Here is a 22731-nt window from a genome sequence, read left to right as displayed (position 1 = left end):
AGACCCAATGCAGCAAAAAATTAAATAAAATAAATAAAATTTTTAAATTAAAAAGTAAAAAAAAATACAGTATCTATACATATTTGAAAAAAAACAGAGGCATGGGTAAACAAGTTATTTTATTTACTCAGTCTACAGATGGTCTACATATGAATTGAACCATGACCTCCCTTAGAATCCACAAAACAGTAGGAAGCAGTGATCAAGGTTTCCTTGCTACAGAGAATAAAAGGTTATGCTGGTTAACCAATTCTGCTATCTGTTATCAGAAATAATGTCTTGATAGCAACTACTCTATTGTTTTTGCCAGACATCTTTCAAAATGTGGTGGGCTTATACAAGCATACTTTGGTAACATTGCCGGTTCAGTTCCAGACCCCTGCAATAAATCAAATATCACAACAAAGCGAGTCACATGAATTTTCTGGTTTTCTAGTGCGTTTAGTGCATTTTTCATGAATTTTCTGGTTTCCTAGTGCGTTTAGAAGTCATGTTTACACTAAACTGTAGTCTATAAAGTGTGTAATAGGATTATGTCCAAAAATATATCTATATATACCTAAATTTAAAAATACTTTATTGCTAAAAATGGTAACCATTGTCTGAGCCTTCAGTGAGTGGTAATCTTTTTGCTGGTGGAGGGTCTTGCCTCAGTGTTGACGGCTACTGACTGATCAGGGTGGTGGTTGCTGAAGGCTGGGGTGGCCATGACAGTTTCTGAAAATAAGACCACAGTGAAGGTTGCCTCACCAATTGACTCTTCCTTTCACGAACCATTTCTCTGTAGCACACAGTGCTGTTTGATAGCGTTTTACCCACAGTAGAGCTGTCAGAATTGGAGTCAATACTCTCAATTCCTGCTGTTGCTCTATCAGTTAAGTTCATGTAATATTCTAAATCCTTTGTCACTTTCAACAACCTTCACAGCTTCTTCACCAGGAGTAGATTCTCAAGAAACCACTTTCTTTACTCATTTATAAGAAACACTCCTCATCTGTTAAAGTTTTATGAGATTGCTACAATCCAGTCACATCTTCAGGGTCTACTTCTCATTCTAGTTCTCTTGCTGTTTCTACCACATCTGCAGTTACTTCCTCCACTGAAGTCTTGAACCCCTCAAAGTCACCCATGTGGGTTGGAAGCAACTTCTTCTAAACTTCTTTTAATGTTGATATTTTGACCTCTTCCCACGAATCATGAATGTTCTTAATGGCATCCAGAATGGTGAATCCTTTCCAGAATGTTTTTCAATTTACTTTGCCCAGATCCATCATTAGAATCACCATCTATGGTGACTACAGCCTTACAAAACGTATTTCTTAAATAATAAGACCTAAAAGTCAAAATTAGTCCTTGATCCATGGGCTGCAAAATGATGTTTTGTTAGCAGGCATGAAAACAACACTAATCTCATTGTATATCTCCATCAGGGTGCTTGGGTGAACAGGTGCATTGTCAATGAGCAGTAATATTTTGAAAGGAATCTTTTTTTCTGAGCAGTAGGTCTCAACAGTGGGCTTAAAATATTCAGTAAACCATGTTGTCAACAGATGTGCTGTCATCCAGGCAGAGTAGATTTAGCATAATTCCTAAGGGCCCTAGGATTTCTTGAATAGTAAATAGCATTGGCTTCAACTTAAAGTCACGAGCTGCATTAGTCCCTAATAAGAGTCAGCCTGTCCTTTGAAGCTTTAAAGTCAGGCACTGACTTCTCTCTAGCTATGAAAGTCCTAGATGGCATCTTCTTCCAATAGAAGGCTGTTTCATCTACATCAAAAATCTACTATTTAGTGTAGCCACATTCATTAATTATCTTAGCTAGATCTGGATAACTTGCCGAAGCTTCTACATCAGCACCTGCTGCTTCACCTTGCACTTTTATGTTATGGAGACAGCTTCTTTCCTTAAGTCTCATGAGCCAACCTCTACTTGCTCAGACTTTTCTTCTGCAGCTTCCTCACCTCTCTCAGCCTTCATAGAAGCAAAGAGAGTTAGGGCCTTGCTCTGGATTAGGCTTTGGCTTAAGGGAATGCTGTGGCTAGCTTGATCTTCTATCCAGACCATTAAAACTTTCTTCATAACAGCAATAAGGCTGTTTCGCTTACTTATCGTTTGTGTATTCACTGGAGCAGCACTTTTAATTTCCTTCAAGAACTTTTCCTTTGCATTCACAACTTGGGTAACTGGCACAAAAGGCCTAGTTTTTAGCCTATCTCAGCTTTAGACATGCCTTCCTCACTAAGCTTAATCATTTCTAGCTTTCGATTTAAAGTGAAAGATTTGCAACTCTTCCTTTGATTTGACCACTTAGAGGCAACCGAAGGGTTTATTCATTGGCCTAATTTCAATACTATTGTGTCTCAGGAAATAGGGAGGCCCAAGGAGACAGAGATAGACAGAAGAACGGCCAGTGAGTGGAGCAGTCAGGATACACACAACATTTATCAATTAAGTTCAACATCCTTTGTGGGCGCAATTCGTGGTGCCCCCAAACAATCACAATACTAACATCAAAGATCACAGATCACCATAACAAATATAAAATTAATGAAAAATTTTGAAATATTGTGAGAGTTGCCAAAATGTGACACAGAGATATGAAGTGAGCAAATGCTGTTGGGAAAAAATGTCGCCGGCAGACTTGCTCAATGCAGAATCGCCACAAACCTTCAATTTGTAAAAAATGCAATATCTGCAAAGTGCAATAAAGTGAAGCACAGTAAAATGAGGTATGCCCATACTTTAGCCAATGACAAAACTGCCAATGTTTATATTAAGAGTAGATGTGCTTAAATAACTCATGATTTTGAAATGTAGTGGAAGCAACATGGCTTTCTTACTTCCAGTGGAAATAAAATTTAAAATGGCTCCTATGTTCAGGAATTACTGGATGCAATACTTTTACCTACCACTTTAGCTATTATTAAGATTCCAGGGCATTCTAAACTTGACTCTCTGAAATTTAAGGGAAATCACCTTGCTGATATTTCCGCAAGGAAAGCTGCCCTTAAAGGAACCAACAATAGCCAAACCTGTGTCATGGTCGAAAGGGATATTTCTCCAAATGATAACTTAGAAAAACTGGCTAGAGAAGCCCAACAATTGGCCTCAGAAAAAGAAAAACAAGACTGGAAACTCAACAACTGTTGACTTGATAAAAACAGAAAGCTCTGGTTTGGACCAAATAATAACCAAGTCCTACCAGAGGCTCTAAAATTCCCAGTCCTCACCATTGTACACGCAATAAACCATTGGTCTACTGACAAAATGATAGCCTTTGTGAATCAATATTGGTAAGAAATCATTAATAAGGCCACCAAAAGTGTCTACCTCACTTGTCCCATTTATCTGAAGTACAACCCAGGGAAGCCTGTTCGTACTGCTCTCAGACATTTTAAACTGCCTAATGGACCATTTGAGGTCTGGCAAATGGATTTCATACAACTTCCTCTGTCTCATGGATATAAATATGTTTTAGTTATGGTCTGTATGTTATCACACTGGACTGAAGTCTTCCCTGGCAGACAGGCTACTGCCTCCTTTATGGCTAAAAAGTCCTTTTGGAAAAAATTATCCCTACCTAGAGAACGCCTCTCAAACTTCATAGTGATCCAGGAACCCATTTAATGGCCAGGTACTTGGACAAGTTTGTGCAGTTTGGCCAGTTGTATAATACTTTCACTGTGCTTACCACCCTCAATCCTCTGCTTTAGTCAAATGCACTAAGGGCTTTATTAAGACTCAACTGGAAAAATCTGTAGAGGCTCTCCAAATACCTTGGTCAAAAGCATTGCCATTGGTTCTTTTAAATCTTAGATCCACCCCTTTTGGAATCCACCCCTTTTGGAATTCATAAACTCTTAACCTTTGAGATAGTCACAGGATGCCTAATGCACTTGGCTCCTGATTCTTTTGATGCACAACTGATAAAAGAAGAGATACTCCAATATTGCAAAGGTATAATCGCTTGTATTAAAAATAACCATTCTGGGCTTCCCTGGTGGCGCAGTGGTTGAGAATCCACCTGCCAATGCAGGGGACATGGGTTTGATCCCTGGTCCAGGAAGATGCCACATGCCACGGAGCAACTAAGTCCATGCGCCACAACTACAGAGCCTGCGCTCTAGAGCCCGTAGGCCACAATTACTGAGTCTACGTGCCACAACTACTGAAGCCCACGTGCCTAGAGCCCATGCTCTGCACCAAGAGAAGCCACCGCAATGGGAAGCCCGTGCACCACAACGAAGAGTAGCCCCCGCTCACAGCAACTTTCTGCCCATGTGCAGCAACGAAGATCCAATGCAGCCAAAAATAAATAAATAAATAATAAATTTATTTTTTTTAAAGTAGCATGTCATTAAATAAATAAGTAAATAAGTAAATAAATAAAAATAACCGTGCTTTGGTAGAGCAATCTTTTCATAGTGCACTCTCCGGAGACAAAATACTTAAGCACCACACCTTGAAACCTGAAGATTTCATCTACTGGAAAAGACACCTCCAGAAGAGCTCTCTTCAACCTCACTGCAGAGCCCCCTATCAGGTACTGCTAACCAACCCTTATATCACCAAATTTCAAGGAACAGACTCTTGGATTCATGCGACACACCTAAAGAAAGCACCAAACCCTGAATGGACCTGCACCATCATCTGGTGATCTGAAAGTAAAGATTTCCTGGAATTGAAGCAGATGACATCTGATGAGACAGCTTTCCCAAGATATCTGGACCAAGCCTGTTGAAAGTTTGCCACCAAACCTTTGATGATAACATAGCACTTCAGATGATCTCCAGTGTCTGTGATCTTGACGACATATGGATTTTAGATAAAAAGTACCTGAGAGTTTTCCCTCCTAGCCCTCCTTGTTACTCAAATACGACATAATTAACTTTCCAATATGTGCACTTTCCCTCCAACATGAGATACTACACCCAGGAAAGAAACCTCAGTTAAATGGAGTTGGGAGACCAGAAAGGGGAGCTCCCATACCCTGTAACGATAGCAGAGCCCAACAGGAAGAAGAAAGGTTCCTCTTCTTTCCTGGCAAGGACACAACCACTGAAAAGCCATGGACTCCTTTACTACTGTCCTCCCAACTTCCTCTCTATAGAAGTGTTCTCCTTTCCTTGCCATGCGTGCTCACCATGGATGCCCACCCCAAACTGCAATTCTCTGCTGATCCCAAATAAACTCATCTTTGCTGGAGAAATATCTGGCAGTCTATTTGTTTTAGGTCAACAATAGTAATAACAACAACACAACACACACACACACACACACACACACACACACACACACACACACACACCCCTAGCATTTATTTAACACTTACTATGTGCCTGGAAGTGTTTTAAATAACATATACATATTAATTCATTTAATCCTGACAACAACCCTGTAAAATAAGCAACGGTAGCATTCTCACTTTATGGATAGGACAATGAGGTACAGATCTCATGCTTTTGACACTACATATGCTACAATGCCATGATACACAACCCTCTAAATTTAAGGCAGCCTTTGAAATGCAACACTTAAGCTCAACTTGCTTACATGCTTTTTAAAGTTCATATCTGGACTTGCAGCTATAAGGGAAATAATTTTCTCACATATGGAGTGATTTTTTAAGACTCTTGGTTGAGAACATCTGACCTGACAACACACACAGGACAAAATGGGTAGAAAATCAGGCAATGAAATCATCTTCCACACTGCAAAATAAAACTACTACCTTCACTATTGTCCCATTCAGAAATCAAAAGTAAGGTAATTCATGGTAGGTATACACAATCTATTTTATAAATTATGGTTTCTATTTACTGAAGCTCAAAAATATCTTGGGCTGAGAATATAAAATTTAAGAGTTCGTTATCCTTAATTGTAAATACATGTCTTACATACAAACTTTGTATAAGTGGAAATTTAATAAAAGTAACTTTTATTTTCTGCAGTATTGTTAAACATAATATGTGTTTTTAGTGTCATGATTTTTAAAAGCCAATGTTAAAATACTGGTGTATCTAAACTCATTATGAAAAAAAGTGATAAAATACACAAGAAACAAAACTTTTTAAAAATATTTGAGCCAAATTGACACAAATTCACTTTCACAACTCCCTCTATAAAATCAATCAAAATGCTATGACAATGGTGGGAAACCAACCACATTTTGAAAAAAAATTAACTAGCAAACACATCGACTAATTCTCTCTCTTCCAACTTCAACTAGAAATATGTACTCTAAAGTAGAAGAGTAATTGTATTTCTAATATCTGCCAATTTGTTTACAACCCATCTCACAAAGGATAAAAATTTTAAATCCTTCTCTAAATAGCTTTGAGTTCACAAATAGACATGACTTAAAACAAAGCAGTATAGGGAATTCCCTGGTGGTCCAGTGGTTAGGATGCAGCACTTTCACTGCCGGGACCTAGGTTCAATCCCTGGGTGGGGAACTGAGATCCCACAAGCTGTGCAGTGCAGCAAAAACAAACAAACAAAAAGCGGTGTAAAACTGTCTCTAGACATTCAATTATTTCAACTCTTTCCTTCAAGAATAAGGAAAAGCTCAAAAATTGATATTTATTAAGTAAATACTTACATTTAACTCTCTCAGGAAGTTCAAATGAAGAATATATTTCTGGAATCCATTTTTTTTTTAAACAATCAAAAACTTCTTTCAGGAAACTAAAATTATATGTTAATTTCACAAACCTGACCTTGGGCTAAAATTCTGAATCAATAAATAACTTATAGTATTAATTTTGCTTTGTTTTTAGTTAACAACTTTTAATTTGCATTATAAAGACTGATTCCCTTCATCAATAAATAAGGAAGATACAAGCTATGATTTTATTTTATAATTCCTTTTATTTCAGAGATGCATATGAAATTAGAATCACTTCTTTACTATCTTAAAAACTATTATTTTTATATAGACTCATTTCATTTAATACTTTTCTTCATTATCTGGTTTAATTCCCATTATTCATTCAAGAATCCTTTATGTCAGGTACTCCATTAAGCATTAGTTTAGTAACAGCTTTATAACTTTAAATACTTAAAAATAAACTGCTTACATTGTAGTTAATTTTATCTTTTGATTGATGAAAAGTTGAAAGATAATAAAATGAAAGAATAAACTTAGTATCAAGTACTCATTCTTTGGCTCTATCATCATTATAGGGACTCAAATTCCAGAATACTGTGCCAACATAACCTTAAACCCCACAATGAAAACTAGATTTTAACAAAATATCCAGGGGAATTCCTATACTGCTATTCTGCAACAAGTCTAACATTCAGTAGCAAAAGTTCTAATTGATGACTATTTCCTTAATGATCGTTCAAATCAAAGATAGTCTAGGGCAGTGGTTAAGAACGTAGACTCCAGAGCCAAACTACTAAATTAGAATCCAGGGCAACTCAGCTTCCTAACTGTGGAGCTTGAGTAAGTTACTACTTAGTAACCTTGCTGTATCTCAGTTTCCTCATGTGTAAAACAGTGATAACAATAATAACTACCTTATAAGATAGTTGTGAGGATTAAATGAGTTAATTTATGTAAAGGACTTAGAACAGTGCTTAACACATAGTAAGCACATGTTAGTGATAATAATCTGAAACCAACAGACCTTATACTTATGGAAGGAACACACAGTACTCTATAATTTACATGGTTCTTCCAAATATACCTAACAAAAATTTTATTTTTTTATGAAATATATTTGGAATTTATGACCAATTTCCTGAACAACTTCTATAAATGGTTTTCATAAATCTTTGTGGAGATTAAGAAGCAATGAATTTGGGACTTCCCTGGTGGCACAGTGGTTAAGAATCTGTCTGCCAATGTAGGCGACACGGGTTCAAGCCCTGGTCTGGGAAGATCCCACAGCCGGCAGAGCAGCTAAGCCCATGCACCACAACTACTGAGCCTGCGTGCTGCAACAACAGAGGCCCGCACACCTGGAGCCCGTGCTCTGCAACAAGAGAAGCCACCACAATGAGAGGCCGACACACCGCAACAGAGTGGCCCCTGCTCTCCGCAACTAGAGAGAGCCCGCGCGCAGCAACAAAGACCCAAAGCAGCCAAAAATAAAATAAAGAAAGAAGCAATGAATTTAAGAAGAGCATTATTTGACAGTGGAGCAACTTTTAAAAATGCTGTTTCTACATAAGCTAAAACCATAAGGATCCAAGACAGCACTCTACACAAAGACATTACATACAGAACAAAAGCATTTGTGGCAGTGTTTTTAGTACTTTTTTAGTATCCTCTCAGGAAATTGTGCAATCCCCTGTCAGATACTTTTCCCAAGGACAAGAAACTATACACAGGACCAAATGTCCAATAAAGGTGCCTGAATTCCAAAATAATATTAGTAGCATGCAAACTCCTGAGAGGGAAATGGGAATGACCAATTAACTCCAAAATAAAAGGTACTGTTTCAACCTAAGTGTTTGCCCTTATTAAATATATACTTTTCAGTATCAAACTGTACTAACAAAATTTCAGGAAACTAAGCTCTTAGTAAAAGACGGTCACAGGGTTAAGTCTTATGGAATTGATGACTTCCTCTGCTCTACAATTTGGCATAATATCTCATAAGCACTTGGAGGTTAACATGCTTGCATTAAAAATGTTGTCACCAGCTTTGCTGGTGACGCAGTGGTTGAGAATCCGCCTGCCAATGCGGGGGACACAGGTTCAGGCCCTGGTCCGGAAGGATGCCACATGCCGCGGAGCAGCTGGGCCCGTGCGCCACAACTACTGAGCCTGTACTCTGGAACCGAGCCACAACTGCTGAGCCCACATACCACAACTGCTGGGGCCCACATGCCTGGAGCCCGTGCTCTACAACGGGAGAGGCCACCGTGATGAGAGGCCCATGCACCACAGGGAACAGTGGCCCCCGCTCACCGCAACTAGAGAAAGTCACACACAGCAATGAAGAACCAACGCAGCCAAAAAGAAATAAATAAATTTATAAAAATGTTGTCACTTACAGACCTGTGTTTTCTGATAAGATTTTCATTGTTTTTGCTCTTACATTTAGGTCTTCGATTTATTTTGAGTTAATTTTTGTGTATGGTGTGAGGTAGGGGTCCAAATTCATCATTTTGCAGGTGGATATCCAGTTGTTTGTTGTCCAGCAACATTCACTGAAAAGACCATTCTTTCCCCCATTTAATTGTCTTCACACCATTGTTGAGAATCAGTTGGCTGTAAATGTGAGGATTTATTTCTGGACTCTCAATTTCATTGACCTGTGTTATTCTTAAGCTAGTACCACACTGTCTTGATTACTGTTGCTTTATAGTAGATTTTGAAATTGGGAAGTGTGAGACCTCTAAGTTTGTTCTTTTTCAAGATTGCCTTGGCTATTCTGGGTACCCTGCCTTTCCATGTGGATTTTAGGATCAGCTTGTCAATCTCTGCAAAAAAGGCAGATGGGATTTTGATAGGAATTTCACTTAACCTGTACATCATGTGGGGGAGTACTGCGATATTAACACGGTTAAGTCTTCTGGTCCATGAACATAGGATGTCAAGATTAGACTTATTATTTTAAAACTACATTCCTTAAACTGCCCAGTCCAACTGCTAAAATAAAACAACCAAGAAAAATACCTTCAGCCCCAAAGAACTGAATCCATTCCAGCTTTACTTGATGCTGCAGAGTTCAATCACAAAAGAAAGAAAGGTCACACAAGAGATCCCAATAATAATTTTTAGAATGTTTGTCCTTTAAATCTAATAATTACCCTCTTCTCTCATCTCCACTTGCTCCTACTTTCTATTTATTTGGATGATTCTTTTCCAATATGTCTTTTCTTTTAACCTATTCTTACTTTCCCCTCCTCATCTTCAAAAATTATTTTTTCTTGCATCTATAATCTAAAAATGGGCACCAATGGCTTTCTATATGCATGATTTGGCAAAATATAAGTATCAAGGTTTCTGACTTTCCTTTTATGATGACTGACAGAGGGAAATAATAATCAAAGTAAGCTTCATCTTCATCAAAGTGATGTTCTTTATGCAATTCTGGAAGTGCAGAGAATACTGATAAGAAAATTTTCCTACCATTTTCTGAACTAAGTCCACAGTACGTTGAAACACTACTATGGCAATTTTTGAACTTCTACTATGGCAAACTTAGCCAGTCACAGCCTGGAAATGCCAGATATATAATCATGAAAAGGAAAACCATATACAATAAGATGCCTTCCATATTTAACAGTCACAGCTAAACTTTTTTTTCACTCTTGCAAAGCTACAACAGAGTCAGGTTTGCTGTTTTACTTTGACCACGTGCTATTTCTTAGCAACCTGTTCTTTATCCACAACATAGTACCACATCCTCATTACAAACAGTTATTTGTCAGCTAGAATCTCAACAACTCACATTTCAGATTACTGCAATTTAACTTTACACTATTAATTATTAAATAATGCACGTTCTCCAGACTGAAATTTCCTCTCCTAGAGGTAATACAGCCATGAGATAAAAAGGGGTTTTTTGGTAGTGGTCACAGTAAGGGCAGTTAGAGCCATACTATGACACCTGCTTCCCCCCTTTTACTGTTCTACTCTCTAGTTACTGTTACTGCTTGTTCAATCTCCCAATACTACTTTTGATCTCTAGTAAAACGGACTAGTCTCTGATCTCTAGTTAAAGAATAGAAGGATATTATAACTGCTTTCTGTTTCTCAACAGCAAGAAAATATTAATGATAAAACAAGCCTTTTATCGCAACAATAAGTAGACATTACCAGTGGTATAATCTAGCCAAAATATTTAACTTGGATCCATCAAGTCTTTTTATACAGCTTCTAGTTTACAGGAAATAAAGAAACAAGGTAAATGGCACCACATGGAAGCTACCAGACAAATCCAGAAGATAACTGCAGGACAACTGGTTTGGTCTTCCCAGTGACTCAGAGTCATGAAAAAAGGGACCATGCTACATTAAAAGGAACTTCAGTGACATTAATTAAGGCATGATCCTGGATTAGATACTGATTTTGACATAACAGCTTCAAAGAACATTCTTAGATAGGCAAAATTTTTTTTTTAAATAAATTTATTTATTTTTGGCTGTGTTGGGTCTTCATTGCTGAGCACAGGCTTTCTTTAGTTGCGTCAAGCCAGGGCTACTCTTCATTGTGGTGCACCGGCTCATTGCGGTGGCTTCTCTTGTTGTGGAGCACAGGCTCTGGGCGCGCAGGCTGCAGTAGTTGTGGCATGTGGGCTCAGTAGCTGTGGCATGCAGGCTCTAGAGCACAGGCTCAGTAGTTGTGGCACACAGGCTTAGTTGCTCTGCGGCATGTGGGATCTTCCTGGACCAGGGCTCGAAGCCGTGTCCCCTGTACTGGCAGGCGGATTCTTAAGCACTGCACCACCAGGGAAGCCCCATAGGCAAAATTTTTAATACTGTCTGAGAATTTATTAAGAGGAAAATTTACTTAAATGGAAAGTTGGTGGGGAGGGGGGTCACTGCCTGAAAAAAAAGGTTTCAAAACAGTATCTATATAATGTTCACCATACAATCCAGCAATCCCACTCCTAAACACTTACGAAATATATATATATATGTGTCTGTCTGTATGTCTTATGAAACACACAAAGACTTGTATGTGAATGTTCATAGTAGCTCTATTCACAATCACTAAAAACCAGAAAAAAACCCAAATGTTCACTGACTAGTAACTGGATAGCAAATTGCAGGACACATACATTGGAGCAGTACTCAGTAATAAAAAAGAAAAGTCTTCTACAACTTTTACTGTAATGGTGATTATACAACTATACATATTTGTCAGAACTCATACAACTATACACTTTAAGTTGATAAATTTTATTTTTTTTATGAATTATACCTAAATAAAGATGATTTTAAATATAATTAAAGACATTTTATACAGTCTTATTTAAAATACCTATATACATTTGTCTGTATGTGTGCAAATATTGTTATATAGAAAGATGTACAGAAGAAGTTCCAGAAAGTCATGTATTAAGGTATTAAGAGTAGTAATCACTATATTAGTAATGTTACCGGGGGGGGGGGATTTTTGCTCGTCTTATGTTTTCTAATTATATACCATGCACACATGCAGTTTTTGGAATAATAAAAGGCTGTGTTTTTGTTTGTTTTATTTATTTATTTATTTCAATTTATTTATTTTAAATCTTAATTGGAGTATAATTGCTTTACAATGGTGTGTTAGTTTCTGCTTTATAACAAAGTGAATCAGTTATACATATACATATGTTCCCATATCTCTTCCCTCTTGCATCTCCCTCCCTCCCACCCTCCCTATCCCACCCAACTAGGTGGTCACAAAGCACCGAGCTTATCTCCCTGTGCTATGCGGCTGCTTCCCACTAGCTATCTATTTTACGTTTGGTAGTGTATACATGTCCATACCACTCTCTCGCTTTGTAACAGCTTACCCTTCCCCCTCCCCATATACTCAAGTCCATTCTCTAGTAGGTCTGTGTCTTTATTCCCGTCTTACCCCTAGGTTCTTCATGACATTTTTTTTCTTAAATTCCATATATATGTGTTAGCATACGGTATTTGTCTTTCTCTTTCTGACTTACTTCACTCTGTATGATAGACTCTAGGTCCATCCACCTCATTACAAATAGCTCAATTTCGTTTCGTTTTATGGCTGACTAATATTCCATTGTATATATTTGCCACATCTTCTTTATCCATTCATCCGATGATGGACACTTAGGTTGTTTCCATCTCCTGGCTATTGTAAATAGAGCTGCAATGAACATTTTGGTATATGACTCTTTGAATTATGGTTTTCTCAGGGTATATGGCCAGTAGTGGGATTGCTGGGTCATATGGTAGTTCTATTTTTAGTTCCTTAAGGAACCTCCATACTGTTCTCCATAGTGGCTGTACCAATTCACATTCCCACCATCAGTACAAAAGTGTTCCCTTTTCTCCACACCCTCTCCAGCATTTATTGTTTCTAGATTTTTTGATGATGGCCATTCTGACCGGTGTGAGATGATCTCATTGTAGTTCTGATTTGCATTTCTCTAATGATTAATAATAAAAGGCTGTGGTTTTTTGGGTTTTTTTAATACAGACACTTTGATTTAAAATTTTCTTGGGCTTCCCTGGTGGCGCAGTGGTTGAGAGTCTGCCTGCCGATGCAGGGGACGCAGCTTCGTGCCTTGGTCCAGGAAGATACCACGTGCCGCGGAGCGGCCTAGGCCCGTAAGCCATGGCTGCTGAGCCTGCGCGTCCGGAGCCTGTGCTCCGCAACGGGAGAGGTCTCAACAGTGAGAGGCCCGCGTCCCGCAAAAATAAATAAATAAATAAATAAAATAAAATTTTCTTACAGGGACTTGACTGGTGGCACAACGGTTAAGAATCCGCCTGCCAGTGCAGGGGACACAGGTTCGAGCCCTGGTCCGGGAAGATCCCACACGTCTCGGAGCAACTAAGCCTGTGCGCCACAACTACTGAGCCTGCGCTCTAGAGCCTGCAAGCCCCGGCTACTGAGCCCGCGTGCCACACTACTGAAGCCCACGCACCTAGAGCCCGTATCCGCAACGAGAAGCCACCACAAAGAGAAGCCACCACAATGAGAAGCCCGTGCTCCACAACAAGAGAAGCCACTGCAATGAGAAGCCCACGCACCACAACGAAGAGTAGCCCCCCACCCACCACAACTAGAGAAAAAGCCTGTGGGCAGCAACGAAGACCCAACACAGCCATAAATAAATAAATAAATTTGAAAATAAATAAATAAATAAAATATTCTTATAGAAATGTCTGTGAGATCAATCTGTGGATCTGTGGGTTATAAATTTAATTATAATTGTGATTCTGAAGGTAAGTTTATATTGTTTAAATAATATTTACAGTATAAACAATTATTTTCTTTGGTTCGTAGTGAATACACATTCAATGAACATATGTTACAAGCATCATATCTGTATTATATTGTTGTCTCTGGTTTCCTCCTGCACAAAATAGTAATCTACTCCAGCTACTGAAGAAGCACCAAAATAAAAATAATACTATTAAATTTCAATTCAAACATCAGGCTTTGTCTCTAAGTTTTTTAAAAACAGCCATCATTTTATGGCTGAATAATATTCCATTGTATATATGTGCCACATCTTCTTTATCCATTCATCTGTCGATGGACACTTAGGTTGCTTCCATGTCCTGGCTATTGTAAATAGTACTGCAGTGAAGGTGGATGGACCTAGAGTCTGTCATACAGAGTGAAGTAAGTCAGAAAGGGAAAAACAAATACTGTATGCTAACACATATATATGGAATCTAAAGAAAAAATGGTTCTGAGGAACCTAGGGGCAGTACAGGAATAAAAACGCAGATGTAGGGGCTTCCCTGGTGGCGCAGTGGTTGAGAGTCCGCCTGCCGATGCAGGGGACACGGGTTCGTGCCCCGGTCCGGGAAGATCCCACATGCCGCGGAGCGGCTAGGCCCGTGAGCCATGGCCGCTGAGCCTGCGCGTCCGGAGCCTGTGCTCCGCAACGGGAGAGGCCACAACAGTGAGAGGCCCGCGTACCGCAAAAAAAAAAAAAAAAACACGCAGATGTAGAGAATGGACTTGAGGACACGGTGAGGGGGAAGGGTAAGCTGGGAAGAAGTAAGAGAGTAACAGTGATATACATACACTACCAAATGTAAAATAGATAGCTAGTCGGAAGCAGCTGCATCACACAGGGAGATCAGCTCAGTGCTGTGTGACCACCTAGAGGGGTGGGATAGAGAGGGTGGGAGGGAGATGCAAGAGGGAGGGGATATGGGGATATATGTATACATATAGCTGATTCACTTTGTTGTACAGCAGAAACTAACACAACATTGTAAAGCAATTAGACTCCAATAAAGATGTTAAAAAAAAATAGCAATCATTCAAAAGAAATAAGAATTGTAATCAACAAACTTAATGAAAAAATACTGCTTCTGCTTTTAGTAGAAATAAGTAGTAAAAGAACAGGACATTAATAAGAACTATGGGGTAAGAGCAAACAGCTTTCAGTTATACTTTTATTATTTTTAATAATACATACAAATACGTTGTCAAATATCATATAGAGCAGCCTAGATTTAGCAGCCTTTTACAATACAACTGTGTGGTGTGAAAGACTCCTTCACTGTTCCTCAAACACTCACAGGGATTTCCTGGGTCACAGAAAAGTGACGGGGACAGGAAGAGGTTTGAGGTTTTTGTTTTGTGGGGGGGTTTTTTTGGTGTTTGGTTTTTTTTTTGGTCTGAGGTTTTAGGTTTGTTTATTTTTGGGGGGGAGGGTTTTTTGGGTTTTGTTTTTGGTTTGGCAGTTTTGTTTGCTTTGGGGCTTCCTTTTAAATAGAGTTAATTAGCAAAAGAACAACAAAGTACCAAATCCCTACCACATGCAAGGCATTGCTCTAAATATCTACCTACATACATTCTCTTTTACTTAATTCTTTGAGATGGATATTACTGTCCCATTATACATATGAGAACACTGGATATATAACATTAAGATTTGTCAAAAACTCAACTAGTAAGTAGCAGAGCCAAAACTTAGAGATATGAACCTGGATTTGCATCCATGCTTGAGTTTTCAAAGACCATTCTTCCTCACTATTTTCGAGGAAAGATCTGAAACAGAAAATTGGAACAGACTACCACTAAACGATGAAGCTAAAAGATATATCCAAAACTCAACTGTATTTTTTCTATACACTAGCAATGAGCTAGTGATGAACAATGATGTGAAATGAAATGTTAAAAACAGTACCATGTACAACAGCATCTAATAGAATAAAATAAATACTTACAGATAAATTTTTGGAAGAAGTGTAAGACTTGGGCCTGAAAACTATAAAATATCATTGAAAGGACAGATTAAACACAATCTCTATAAAAATCCCAGCTACTCTTGGGCAGAAATTGATAAGCTGATCCTAAAATCCATATGTAAGGGACCCAGAAAAGTCAAAGCAGTCTTGAAAAAGAACAAAGTTATAGGACTTACACTTAATTTCAAAACCTATTACAAAGCTACTGTAACCAACTAGTGTTGTACTGGCATAAGGATAGGCAATAGAATAAGATTGAGAATCCAGAAAAAAACCTAACACATATTCAGCTGATTTTTCAATAAGGGTGCAAACACCACCCAATGGGATAAGAACAGTCTTTTCAATATATAGTGCTGGGACAACTGGATCACAATATGCAAAAGAATGAATTTGGACCACTGCCTTACACCATATGCAAAAATTAACTCAAAATGGATTGATGACCTAAATATAAGGACTAAAAACATAAAATTCTTAGAAGAAATCATAGGGGTAAACCTTCATGACCTTGAATTTGGCAATGGATTCTTAGATATGACACCAAAAGCATGAGCAACAAAAGAACTTCATCACAATTAAAACGTTTTTTGCAACAAAGGACACTGTCAAAGAAGTTAAAACACAACCTACAGAATGGGAGAAAACATTTGCAAATCATATACCTAATTTAGTATCCAAAATATTTTTAAAACTCCTACAACTCAATAATAAAAAGACAAATAACCCAATTAAAAATTGGACCCCCCCAAAATGGACAAAGGATTTGAACAGAAATTTCTCCAAAGATATACAAATGGCTGATAAGCACACACAAAAAAATATGCCCAACATCATTAGTCATCAAGGAAATGCAAATCAAAATTGCAATAAGATACCACTTAACACCTACTAGGATGGCTAAGTTAAAAAGACAAACCATGGGACTTCCTTAGTGGCGCAGTGGTTAAGAATCTGCCTGCCAGTGCAGGGGACATGGGTTCGATTCCTAGTCCAGGAAGATCCCACATGCCACAGAGCAACTAAGCCTGCGAGCCACAACTACTGACCCCGTGTGCCACGACTACTGAAGCCCGTACGCCTAGAGCCGGTGCTCCACAACAAGAGAAGACACTGCAATGAGAAGCCTGCACACCACAATGAAGAGTAGCCTCCGCTCGCCACAACTAGAGGAAGCTAGTGGGCAACAATGATGACCCAACACAGTCAAAAATAAATAAAATTTATTAAAAAAAAAAAGACAAACCAATAACAAGTACTGACAAGATTGTAAAACTCTCATACACTGCTGGTGGGAATGCAAAATTATGCAATGACTTAGGAAACAGTTTTTCAACTTTTCAAAAGGTTAAAATAGAGTTACCATATAACCCAGCAATTGGGATATGCCCAAGAGAAATGAAAACATATGTCCACACTAAAGCTTGTACACAAATGCTCATAGCAGCATCATTCATTATAACCAAAAAGTGGGGGGGAAAACCTATGTCTATCAATGCATGAAAAGATATAATGTGGTATATCTGTTCAATTAAGTATTATTCAGCAATAAATAAATGATACAGGTACAACATGGATAAACCTCAAAAACACTGTGATAAGTGAAAGAAGCCAGTCACAAAAAGACCACATATTGTAAGATTAATTATATCTCAACAAAGCTGGGGTTTTTTAAGACACTTTAAAAAAAAAAAAGTCATGGGGATGCACAGCATGGTGACTATAGAACTATAACACTGTATTGTATATTTGATTGTTGCTAAAAGAGTAGAACTTAAAAGCTCTCATCACAAGAAAAAAAAACTGTAACTATGTATGGTAATGGATGTTAACTGGACTTACTGTGATGATCACTTTGCAATATATATAAATATCAAATCATTATGTTGTACACCTGAAACTAATATGTTACATGTCAATTATATTGATATCTCAATTAAAATAAGGAATTTTTAAAAAGACATGTGCATGAACTACAAAAATGAAACGCTGAGAGAAAAAAAGCACCTAATTTTCAATTTTTCTTCTTCATATGCATATTCCTAAAATTTTGTCTTCCTATACATTCATATTTTGTCCATGAACAACAAACTGCTGAAATTAAATCAAGTACTGAAATTCAAAAAACATGAAAAAAACAGCTCCTGAAATATCAAATAACTTTCAAACAATTCTACTTTAGCATTGACTCTGAACTAGACACAAATCTCAATTTCAAAATACCACATAAAAATTACAAATACTCAGAGGTTTAAGCAAATTGCCAACTGTTCTGAATAAACAGTAATTCAGATTTGCTTTGATGAAAATGTAAATATTTACCTGACTGAAAAGAACAAAATCCTATAAGTCTAGTGTTCCCAAATGATGAAAAGAAAGAAAAGTGCAATTTTTTTATTCAGAATTTAGTTTCAGAATTAATTTTAACCTAGCTAGGATTATACATAGTTGATGGTTTATACTAAGCAAGGTATACCTTGCTTTTGCCTAAAATATACTGAAAAGAAGGCATTTATAAACAGTTACAAAAGTTAAGTTGGGACTGAGAAAAATCACATCATACAGTAAATGTGACAGAGATAATAACTTCAAAAAGCTCCTGAAAGTACAAGAACTCCTATTTTGGAAACTCCCTAAGTCATTCAGTCTTTCTACAAATATGTACTGACCATCTACCATGTGCTAAGCACTGCGCCTGATACCAGGATGCCATGGTGAGCAATGAACAGATCAGGTCCCCTGCTCGCAGGAGGCTTACACTAAAACAGTGCTTGTCAAATGTGCCTGATATAATCACTCAGGAGCTTGTTAAAAATTCAAAATCTGCTCCTCTGCTTTGGAGAGTCTGAGTCCTTGGGCCTGGGGTGAGTTGTGACGCCTGTATATTTATCAAGCGCTCCAGATTATTCCTATGCCCTGGCTGTTTGGAGAGCCCAATGCTCGGGGGCATCCCATCCCATCCAGCCGGAGCCACACCTCCGAAGTCCATTTCACTCAACTTCCTTCACCCTGACCGATAAATACCCCAAACACACCACCACGCTGAGATGGATGTAAAGCATTCCAAAATCACTCTGTGCTGAGACACCGACAGACTTGCTTCCTTCCGGGAACGCACAGCTCACTGCCTTAGACTCCACCTGGGGCTGTCTGCACCTGAGCCTCCCGGGGCTGGCCGACACCTGTCTCCTAGCGGCTGCGGTCTACCTCTCCCGTGGGCCCGGGTCACAGGCAGCCACCGCCCAGCGGGGACGGAGGCAAGGGATTGGCACCGCGCGCATTAGGCGCCGACTGTATACGGCCCCCCGTGCGCGCACACACACTCCCGCGGAAACTGAGGCGGGCAGGCAACAGCCCGGGTCCCGCTGCCGAGTGGCGCGAGGCAGGGCTCGAACCCGGACGACGGGGCGGGTTCCGCCTCGCGGGCGCTCGTCAGCCGCCGAGGCCCGGCCCGGCTCGCACCGACGGAGTTTCACAAAGAAAGTCTCCCGGCCCGCGCCCCTCACGCACTCACCGGAGGCGGCGCCGGCGGTGACTCGGGCTCCCGCCGCCTACGGCTCCGTGCCGGGGTCGACCCCGGGGTGGGCTCGAGCGCCGGCGGCGGCGACTGCTCCATCTCCGCGGGGCCCGGGCCGCGTCCGCTTCGAGCTAACGGTCCCGCCAGCTAGGCGCGCGCGCCGGCCCCGCGCGCCATGTTCCCGCCGTGCCGCGCGCCTCCGCGGCGACCCCCACACCCCCCCACACCCAACACCGCGCACGCGCGCATCGCCGCGCACGCTCCCCGCGCGCCTCCGCGGGTCCCCCCGACCGCGCAAGCGCGCACTCGCCGCGCCCCTCCCCGCGCCCTCCGGAGCCGGCCGCTGTTCCCAGCGTTGCGCCCACCCCCTCTGCAGCCGTCCGGCCGGGCTAGAGAGCTCGCGGTTCTGGGCTGGGCGCCGCCACCTGCCGCACTGCGGACGACGCCGGACCAGACCCTTCGGCACTGCCCCTTTTGCTTCACCTACTTGGGCTTGAGGAGATGGTCCAAGCCAAGAGGGAATTATCCCAAGAAGTCCGGGGGGAAGACGCCGCTAAGGTGATGAGAGCCCCATCGCGAAGGTGTGTGAGCACGTGAGCGAGCCTAAGTAGCACAGTTGATGTCCATGTCCCTGGAAAGCCGGACTCAATGGAGAATCCGAGTTCGAGTCCCGCATCTCCACTCACCTTTGCCTGATTAAGGTCAGGTCTCCAGGAGCCTGTTTCTCCTTAATCGGGAACGTCCAGCAAGTTAGGAGGACTTGAAATAATCCAGATAAAATGTCAACACCGCACCTAGTGCTCACCAAATGGTAATCCGGTGACAAGACCTCTTAAGTAATTTTGTTTTATGGTCAAGAACCAAGGGCCCTTGAAAAGGGAAATTTCGGTTCAAGTCTTGCCTCCGGTTCTTGCAGAGAGCCTTGATCTCTAAATCTGCAAAGGGAGGAGCAGCACAGGGTTGAGGTGAGCTTTCCGATGAGGCACACACCTTTCTGAGCACAATGCCTGGCACACACCAAGCTATCCAAGTTTCAGTGGTATAATTCCAGTTCTATCTTCCAGGACTCCTAAAGTTTAGTGATGGGGGCTCTGATCCCAAACCCTGTGGTATAATTAGCTGGGAGGGGGTTCGCTCAACCTTGGGGCTGGAGGGACTTAGTTCCCACATCTTCACTTTCCATTCTCTGCCCCAAACCTCTCTGGAAACCCTAAAGTTGGCACAAAAACAACAGCAGAGAATGTTTTCACTTGTAAAAAAAAAAAAAAAGAAGAGTGCCTGAGGGTCTCCTGGAGTTTGTAAGTGGTTGAATTTATTAGTCTGGGCTTTTCCAGACACAAGTGACCAAAAATTTTTAAAACAAAAAAAATTTTTTTTAATTTAAAAAACTCAACCTGGAGTAAAACAATTAAGGGAATAATTGAAAAGTCTTGGGTGGTACCTCACTTAAGGCATAGCTGGATCCAGGTGCTCAAACGATAACCTCAGTGTTTCTACAATCTCTCAGCTCCGCTTCCCTCTGTGATGACTTCATTCTCATGCAGTTCTCTCCACATAGTGTCCTGGGCAGCTCCTAACTCACACCTACCATCATGGTAGGGTGAATAATGGCTTCCAAAGATGTTCTCATCCTAATTCCCCAGAATTTATGAATATGTAATTTTACATATTCATAGCAGGAGCTGTTTCCCAGTAGTTCCAGCCAAAGTCTTGGATTTTCTTTCACTGGACCCATTTGGGTCACGTGACCTGCCTGAGCCAATCACAGCAAGATTGGCCAGATCTGACTATATGGAGCCCCTCTAGGAAGGGGGTGAGGTTAACCCTGCCAGAAGGACCTGGGGTTGGGGCAAGTGGGAAGAGGGATTCCCCTCCCCCAGAAAAAATAGGGTTGCAATTACCATAAGAGGCATCAGGTTCAGGACAGACACAAAGTACAGCTGTCTACTGCACCATCATCAAGGCACCGGAGGTCCACCACCAAGCAACATGCCTGTTCTTCAAAAGGGACTGGCAGTTACTTCAGTCACTGGGTGGTACCCCTCCACCTCTGCTCCCACCACCCACCCCAGACCTGGCATTTCCCAAATCTGTTTTGTCAAAGGCATCTCAGTTATCCACCCATCTTGTGTGAACCCAAAAAAGGTAAACAGGTGATGTTACTTCCTTGCTCAAGAACTTTCTATGGCTCCCTCTGGCTATGTATGTGACCCTCCCACCTTTAATGATAGAAGCCAACGCTGACAGATCCCCTACCAGGCACTGTAAATGAAACTTCCACCACTGAATCCTCAGAAATGCCGTATTAAGATGGTCCTCTTATTGTACCCAGTTTACAGATAAGGAAATAAAAGCTCAGCAATTAGAAGTAACTTGTCCAAAGCCAAAGGTCAGGAAGTTCAGAGAGCTCAGATTAGCACAATATTGCTCCCACTAATGATGTTGCCATCCCAGCTCCATTTGCTCACATTTCAAAATCCTGTGCCCACCTCCAGCTGGGTGGGCAGTGAGAGGAGCTCTACCAGAGGAGCCTCTAGGGACCCCTTTGTCTTCTATAGCGTGCGGGGTGTGGGGGGGGAGGCAGACACCTAGGTACCATCTCCCCTTCCCTCTATGACTTCAAGGGATAGGGAGAAAGAATTCCCCAAAAAGAAAACCGGAGTATAAGGTTAAGAAGAGGAAGTGGATGCTGGGTGTCCCCATATTGGCAGCTGATGTCTCCCCATTAGTAATGAGTGTATTAGCTTCCTCTGGCTGCTGTAACAAATTACCACAAATTGGGTGGCTTAAAATAACACACATTTTTTTTTCTTTTAATATTTTTTTTTTAATAACACACATTTATTCTCTTAACTTTTGTAGGTCAGAAGTCTGAAATCAGTTTCACCTGGCTAAAGTCAAGGTGTAAAGTAAAAGGACTGGTTCCTTCAGGAGGCTCCGATGGAAGAATCCATTTCCTTGCTTTTTGTCTGTCAGCTTCTAGTGGCTGCCTGTAGTGGCTTGTGGCCTCTTCCTCTGTTTTGAAAGAGCACCACTCCATCTCTTCTGACTCTGACTCTTCCTGTGTCCCTCTTAAAAGGAACATTGTGATAACACTGGGCCCACCTTGATAAAACAGGATGGTCTTCCCATCTCAAGATCCTTCACTTAATCACACCTGCAAAGTCTCTTTTGCTATGTAAAGTCACGTATTCATAAATTTTGGGGATTAGGATAAGAACATCTTTGGAGACCATCATTCATCCTACCATGGTAGGTATAATCAGAGAGCTAATACAAAGTGCTCTGGAAACAGAGAAGGGCTCGCTGGCTACCCCAAGAGGGAAAGATGCCCTAAGAAACCGCAGCCTTCA

General features: G+C 40.6%; 1 protein-coding gene across 3 annotated transcripts in view; it reads right to left on the bottom strand.

Moving 5' to 3' along the window:
• Positions 1-19577, bottom strand: part of TTC28 (tetratricopeptide repeat domain 28) — a 594505-nt gene extending 574928 nt beyond the window's left edge. For all 3 annotated transcript variants that reach the window (XM_079943481.1, XM_079943479.1, XM_079943480.1), the window contains exon 1: positions 19376-19577. In XM_079943481.1, the coding sequence (XP_079799607.1) occupies positions 19376-19477 (102 nt within the window). In that variant the 5' untranslated portion in view covers positions 19478-19577. The remainder of the gene's footprint in view (positions 1-19375) is intronic.
• Between the last annotated feature and the right edge of the window lie 3154 nt (positions 19578-22731).

The sequence above is a fragment of the Stenella coeruleoalba genome (assembly GCF_951394435.1).
Source record: "Stenella coeruleoalba genome assembly, chromosome: 14".
Classification (NCBI taxonomy): Eukaryota; Metazoa; Chordata; class Mammalia; order Artiodactyla; family Delphinidae; genus Stenella; species Stenella coeruleoalba.
Note: the sequence above shows the minus strand (reverse complement) of the source record. Positions and strands in the feature narration are given on the sequence as shown.